This window comes from Rhagoletis zephyria, unplaced genomic scaffold (assembly GCF_001687245.7).
Source record: "Rhagoletis zephyria isolate East Lansing unplaced genomic scaffold, Rhagoletis_zephyria_1.1 Rzeph_scaffold_01507, whole genome shotgun sequence".
NCBI classification, from domain to species: domain Eukaryota; kingdom Metazoa; phylum Arthropoda; class Insecta; order Diptera; family Tephritidae; genus Rhagoletis; species Rhagoletis zephyria.
In genome coordinates, this window is record NW_016158591.1 from 58488 (window position 1) to 66574 (window position 8087).

The following is an 8087-nucleotide window of genomic DNA, read 5'->3' on the forward strand; positions in this document are numbered from 1 at the left end:
AGAAGTCAAATCAAAACTAGTAAGTAGTTGCAGAACAGCAATAGTGGAACACAATATTGCTAAAATGCTTGGTGACTCCATTGAAAATAGAATTTATATCTCAGGCAAAGTTCTATTAGAAAATGGTATATCATGTATAAATGATAATGTATTTGATCATGGAAATTGCGTAAATATGCGTAGTTCTAGAATAAATTTAATTTCAAACACAGAAAATATAGCAGCTACATATGCAGTGTGTAAGTTGCTTAAAATAGATCATAATACCATCATTGATGGAATTAGATCCTTTTCAGGCTTAAAGTATCGGAATGAATTGCTAGGAAAAATCAAGAATGTTTTATTTATAAACGATAGCAAAGCTACTAATGCTGAAGCAAGTGAGAAAGCGCTCTTATCTTATAATAACATATATTGGATTGTTGGCGGAAAAAGTAAAATAGGTGGTATAAACCCGCTAGTTAAGCACTTTACAAGAATTAAAAAAGCATTTTTAATAGGTGAGTCCACTGAAAATTTCGCAAGTGTTTTAAGTAGTAATAATGTGGAATTTATCAAATGCGATAACCTGGAAAATGCTTTTAAATTAGCCTACGAAGAAGCATTCTACCAGCAGGAAGAAATAACAATATTGCTTTCCCCTGCATGTTCTTCTTTTGATCAGTGGAAAAATTTCGAAGAGCGAGGAGAAGCTTTCTGTAAAATGTTTGAAAACTTGAGAGACTCGACTACAATATCATATAGTAAAGCAATTAAAAAAGTATCAATAATGGAATGTCAGTGAAAAATGAGAGTGATATACAAACAATAATTGATAGCTTTATCATTGCTGTACCATTTGCAGGAATAAGTGATGCAACGTTATTGAAAACGTGCAAAGACCTTAATTTAGCTAATAGTTTTTGCAAATTTCAAAACGGGGTGTACAGCGCTCTGGAATACATAGCGGAAGATTTAAATAAATCAATGGAGGCTGAACTAGAAAGCTCTAATTTAAAAAACATGAAAGTGCGTGACCGGGTGAAACTTGCAGTGCATATATGTCTTATAAATTACACTAAATTACCTAACTATAGAGAATTCTTAAAAAATATTTTATCATTCTCTCTGCTACCACAAAATGTATACTTTTCTAGTAGAATTCTTTATAGAACCGTAAGTACAATTTGGTATTGCATTCATGATCAATCAACAGATTTTAATTATTATACAAAGAGAATGATACTATCTATGGTATACTTAAGCACTATATTCTTTTTTATTAATGATTACTCAGAAGATTTCGCCGACACCTTATCATTTCTCGATAAACGCATCAATAATGTGATGACATTTCAAAAATTGAAAGCCCGCTTTAACGGCTTACTCCAGCCCTTGAAATTTTAGCAAACTTTCAAAACTTTATTTTCTATCATCTTTGCTTCCGTATTTTCCAGTGAATCACCATAAGTCACTGCCTTAAGAAAAATTTTTTTCCCTGGTATTGCTTTAAAAGGTACTACTGCATCATCAAGCAAAGTAAATTTTTCTCCTGGGTGATGAGTATACTTCTTAGTGCCTTGCTGTTCTCTTTTCAGATTACTCAACTTGTACTTATTTGTTTCTATCAGCTCAACATTCTGAAACTGAATTATTTCTGTTCCAATTAATGCCATCGAAACAGTACTCAACTTACCAGAACTTAGTATCACCATAAATTCCTCTTCATTGCATTCCATAACATATCCACAAGTAGATTGCCTATTTACATTTGCTAGAGGCACATAGTTTTTATTATCTTCAGAAATAAAGAGTATTGCACCTCTCCAGCCTTCTTCTTCACCACTTAAAGTAAAATATAAGTTATTGTCGCTAACATACGGTAGATATATAATATCTATATTGGTTTTACTCAAGTGAGAAGGAGGTGATTCTTTGACTATAAAAGACTTTATTGCAGGAAAAGATAGCTTATATATAGAGTGATCATACCCTACCCCACTCACCTGAATTGACATACTCTCAAGTTTTGTCTTTATAACTCTTACAGTATGTTTTTTCTCTCCATCCAAAATGGAGATTACACTACTGGGGGAAAGCCAAGCGTATTTTATCGGTAATTTGAAGTTATATATATTTCTTTCTTGCCATGACGAATAAAGCAAAATCTCAGCTATGTTTTGTGCTTGCCCCTCTTCCATAGTTATTGGAATTTCAATTGTTTTAGTTGTCCCTCGCCGTGGAAGTTCAGCATACTTCACATCAACTAAGTAGTTGAGACTACGATTAAAATAAGCAACATTAACTTTATTACTTAGATCTAATTGACTAAGCTGTACTTGTCCTGAGTTACTATTAAGAACCATATCATCAATCGGTACTTCTGTTACTGCTTCCCTACCCTTTTGCACAAATTTCAGCTTGAAGCTTTGCTCAACAACATCAAAGAAGTAGCAAGCCTGTAGCATATTAATGATTGAACGCACTGATTGTTGATCATTTACTACATACCCAGATAGTAGCCCCTTAATATCACTTGTATCAAACTCATCTTTTTTCAGCCCCGCCTTTTGCAGCAAATCTGATAGAACATCAGACACATTAAGTAAGGAGATTTTTCCCTGAACCCAGTGACCAGTTAGCCAATTATAACAGTCAGCCCAAATTTTACATAAATTAGGAAAATAAGGGAATGGCCTTGCATCCCAAGTCCATAGGAACATTCTCTCCACCATTTCTGAATCTCTCCACTTCTTCAGCGTTCCTTCAATCGCAATCTTCTGAGAAAGAAAGCTTATTTCTTTATTTGAATGACGTGGATACTTACTTTCGCTGCTGCTGTTATCAATAAATACATTTGGTTCATTGGTACATCCATTTACACTAGGAAACCCATACTCAGTAAACCAAATTTTCTTCATTTTGGGTTGCCACTTAGTGCAGCTACCATCTGGATTAATATGAATCTCGCTCCACCATTTTTCTATATTTTTCCATGCGTACCTACTATCATTGTACTTCACTTGTTCCGGTTTATCTTGTGAATAGTCGTAAAAGTAATCATATCCTTCGCCACTGTTCCAACCATTAATCACATCTTCCACAGAATAACCAAAAGGCGGTTCAGGTCCATCAGTAAGTGGGAAGTAAGCATCTATACCAACAACATCAATATACTCAGACGACCACAATTCATCTATATAATACCAACCACCATGTGAATGATATTCACTCCAATCTGCAGCATAAGTAATTGTGACTTCCTTTCCTAGGTTAAGTTTTACTAGCTTCGCAAGTTTTACTAGCTCCAAAACTGCCGGGTGATTACCATGCTCATCTTTCGCTTTAGTAAGCTCAACAAATTCAGAGCCTATAATAAACCCTTCTACTTTTGTTCGTTTAGCTATGTTAGAGTAATGCTCTATAAAATTATTATATTGTGTGCTAAAGAAATTACTTATGCTTTCCGGTGATCCTTTGAGTCTACCTCGCCACTCTTTATTCTCTGTATCAAGTAAAAGCATAGGGTAAAGCATTACTTTATAGCCCCTATTGTGCAGCTCCTCTATGTATCTAACCAGTGCTGAATCACTGACTGTGCCACCATATCTTGGATTTCTGTTATTATCCTTTGAAATCAACTGTGCATTACTTCTGGTTATATCTCCCACTCGCCAATCATCAGGTACCACAATAGAATCTTTCTGAAATTCAACTGCAGGATATATCTTACAATTTTCGATATTTAAATTGTCTGCAAACCAATTCACTACTACCGACACCCATTCAATATTCGGTAAATCGTCTTTTAACTGATCCAGAGAAAGCACTGCATCACTTTTCTTAGTGTAATTATTGTGATTTATTCTTTTTGCAGGGCCATATGTAATGTATTGATTGCTATTTATTTTTTGCTGTGCAATTTTTTTCTGTATCTTTGTATCATAGACAAATTCCCCTGAACCAGGAATTATATTGATATTTCTAATGTTTTCTGCAATTGAGAATCCTTCAGATTTTAGAATAGATTGCACTTCAAATGTAAATGTCGGAACACGATTATGATAGTCTGCTAAAGGAAAATCTTTAATCACTATATAGGATATTCCCCGGTAAGCAGGTACGTCCTCAATAGATGAGAAAAATGGATCAGGGTTCTGTTCTTCTGTGCCATGGTAAAAGGTATAATCTATTTCATCAAAACTCAGTGATTTTGTATCTGCCCATATTCTATTTAGTTTTTTCACCTCACCTTTACAGATGGCAATAGCTAAAGTAGCATAATAATTGTAAGTGACATTGAAACTCTTTCCCTCTTTGCTACTAGTCTCCTCCTTGAGAGGCTGTGCCCAAATTATATTTCCTGCAACACGAGCAGTACCATAAATTATTGGTATTGCTTTCCCGTAAGCTGAGGTTTGGATTTGTAAGTTCTTCAACCTAGCTCCATACGTCACTTTTTTTTCAGCATCAAGCCCAAATATTACAGAATCTAATTGTTTATCAACAAGTCCCGACCCGATTATCTTTCCAATCGCACTGCCAAGAATTGATATTATAGACATGACAGACCTCCTTTTAAGGCTAAAAAACAGCCGTAGTGATTTTTCAAGTAAAATTTAATAAAGAGTTTATATTATGACTCTATAGTCAAGTTAATAATAAATAACAATGAAAAACTATGGAAGTAAGGTGTATGAAAAAAGAGCTTGACATTATGAATTTTATTAACAAGCTTAACTTATTATTGAAAATAAAGAGGGAGTTATGGCAATTGAAATGTCTAAAAAAAGTAGTGAGTTTTTTCTATCCCTTACTAAAAAAGCTGCTAACTTTGGTCAGAATTATTCAGCTTCACTGAATAATAGCTCTATAAGCTCAGGAAAAAAATTCATCAGTGCTTTTCTACTTATACCAGTTATAGTGCCTACCGCTATAACAGCGTCATTAGTTGGCTGCACATACTTATTTTTAAATGCTGTAGAAGTTCACAATGATGATTCTAAATTATCGAAAGCGGCAAAGGGTACGATTAAGTTTCTGATATACGCTGCTGCATTTGTAGTTTTGGTTCCATGTGTTATTTTAAATATAGTAATTTCATTAGTACCATTTCTTATCTTTTCAGCTATCAATAGAAATCAACAAAATACAGGCACCCAGAATGAAAAAGTAATAGCAACTAGCGAGGAGTGCATTGAGAAAGAGGTAAGCGAATTAGGTAGTGGAAATCACAGTAATACAGGTAATCAGTCAACCATCGAAATAATATCTCAAGAAAATAGTTTAAATCAGGCTGTTATTGTAAGAAATATAAATGGTAATAACATGCAAAATAGTGCAATGATGATGCAGATGTATGAGGATGATAGTAGAGTGATTATGCGCGGGCTTCAAATTGGAGATATTAATAATTACCGACAAGAAAGCTTTGCTTTGTGCTTTAACATGTCGTGTCGTATTGTAGAAAATGGCATTGATTTCAATTGTGGCGGTAATATGCGCACTGGACAGAGCCAAGAGGAAGCATTTAAAGAACTGATGCAGCAAAACCCACAGGCACGTACTATACTACATAGTAATAGCAATAGACCGCTGCAAATAGAGCCTCATGTTAGTGCAATAAAAAAAAGTGACGAAACTATAAATAGGTAACAGATAGTAACTGCCATATGTATAACAAACACTGAAAGCTGCAACAACGCAGCTTTCAGTTAATACCTAAANAGCAGATATCTTACCTTCTCTGTTTTTTATTAAATCATAGCCTACCTTCTGGCCTTTTTTTCCATTAGCTTTATCTTCCCCTCTAAGTTCATCAGGCCTTATTCCTGAACTTTCTAGTGTACTGATATGTACAAAAACATCAGCCCCTTTACCTTCTGGTGTAATAAAACCATAACCTTTTTCGGTGCTAAACCACTTTAAATGACCAAATTCCATTGAATTACTCCTAAATTATTAATTACTATGCTAATGTGACGAGAAACTGTGAAACTTAATTCCTGAGCAACTTATTTCCATAGTCTATCCTGACATTGCCTTACATGATACATGATAGCTATTGCACACGCAACCAAATATTTTATGAACCAGCAATTGTCATCTCCTGAATTTTAATTGTTGGAGAATTGAATTGTCCACAGAAGCTTAAATCATTAGCAACAGTTAAATTGCTAAACATATCAGATAAATTGCTTGCAACAGTAATTTCATGTATTGGGTATATTATTTTACCTTTTTCGATGAGAAACCCAGATGCACCTTGGCTGTAATCACCATTTACTAAGTTAATACCAAAGCCAAACAAATCTGTGATATATATTCCTTCCTTTATCTCTTCAATTAACTCTTCGCAAGAAACGTTACCGTTATTAATGTAAAAGTTACTAGCCGCAGGAGCAACAGAAGAATTGCTAGACCTTACAGCATTCCCAGTAGTTTTAAGGTTCAACTGTTTAGCTGAATAAAGATCTAAAATCCAACTCTGCAGTATTCCATTCTTTACAACGGTGTTTTCCCTGCTAGCAATACCTTCTCCATCAAATGGCCTTGATGCTATGCCTCGTGGCAATAATGGATTATCAATAACTTCTATTCCATCACTAAAAATTTTAGTGTTAAGCCTATTCCCCAAAAAAGAACTATTACTTGTTATATTGCTACCATTTATAGCTGAAGCAAAACTTTTTACTAATCCTTTAGCCACCCTTTTCTCGAATATCACAGGAAATTTACCAGTTTTTATTGTACGGGAATTTAGCTGAGAAACAGCTCTTCTAGCAGCCTCTTGACCTATTAACTCTGGAGACTTAAGATCGGCAAAATTACATGCTATATCATAGTCATAACCAACTTTCATTTCACCTTTTGCTCCCGCAACAACAGAAACTTGATTAGTAAAAGTTGATCTACTAAACGAACCAACAAAATTTCCAGCAGTTGCCAGTGCTACATTAGTTAAAGTGTATGAAGAAGATGCTCCTTCAGAGTTAATAATGTTTTCATGTGCCAGTGCTAAGTTTTCTGCAACATCAGTAATTTTCTTTAAATCATCGATATTGACAACATTATGCTCTAAGATGGATAAATCTTCAAAAGCAATATAATTGCTGCTTTCTGTAGCAAAATTGATACAAGGATCTTCTGGCGCATTTTTCGCCATCTCTACTACCATGTCTATTGTTTCACTCAAATTGCTGAGATCATTTGTAGAAATATATGCAGCTTTATTTTTATTTGCTATAGCCCTAATTCCAATAGTACAATTTTTAGACTGAGATACCTGTTCCACTTTCGATAAGCGCTGAGAAACTGAAACACTACTGGTTTCATAGATAACTACCTCTGCATATAGACCACATTTTTTCACTAAATCTGTAGCAATATTTAATATATCCATCACTTATCCTTTAGACTGCTATAAAGATTCTGCACCACCTATCACCTCAATTAAGTCAGTTGTAATTGCTGCTTGACGTGAACGATTATAAAGAAGCCCCAATTTATTCAACATTTCTTTAGTATTCCTGTTTGCCGATTCCATAGCAACCATTCTAGCACTATTCTCACTTGCTGTACTTTCAAGCAAAGCAGAATAAAGTGCTGCCACGGTATAATCCTCAATTAAGGACCTAAGAAAAAATTCAACATCGTTAGGCTCATATTCATAAACATAGGCTGCTTTACTAGCTAAGGAACTATCAACTAAAGATGAGTTACCATTCCATGGTTTTATTGTTTCCAGTGTCGGTTTTTGTGAAAAGGTGCTATGAAATTTATTGTAAAAAATCTGTACTTTACTATATACACTTAAATCCAGAATCTTTATATAGCCAGCAACATCCTCTAGCGTAATATCCTTACTGTTCTCGACTTTTAAAACATTTGCAGAACCAAGTTTATTTTTACTAATATCAAAAGCTTTTTTACCAAAAAATGTAACATCTACTTGGCTATTTTCCATTGCTATATACTCTCTACTGAATTTAACTATAGAAGAGTTAAAATTACCGCATAAGCCACGATCGGAAGATATTATAAATGCTAAACATGAGTTTTTGCCCCTAACATTGAAAATTTTCGCTAATAATTCTTGGTTAGATACT

General features: G+C 34.3%; 1 protein-coding gene across 1 annotated transcript; it reads right to left on the minus strand.

Moving 5' to 3' along the window:
• Positions 1-6064: 6064 nt before the first annotated feature.
• On the minus strand, positions 6065-7156 carry LOC108364247 (metalloprotease PmbA homolog). Its single transcript, XM_017617849.1, has one exon. It carries the CDS (start codon positions 7154-7156, stop codon positions 6065-6067), a length of 1092 nt encoding a protein of 363 aa, XP_017473338.1.
• Positions 7157-8087: the final 931 nt, after the last annotated feature.

Excerpts from the sequence above, each read along its gene's own strand:
- LOC108364247 (XM_017617849.1), bottom strand. The coding sequence starts at position 7,156 with ATGGTAGTAGAGATGGCGAAAAATGCGCCAGAAGATCCTTGTATCAAT.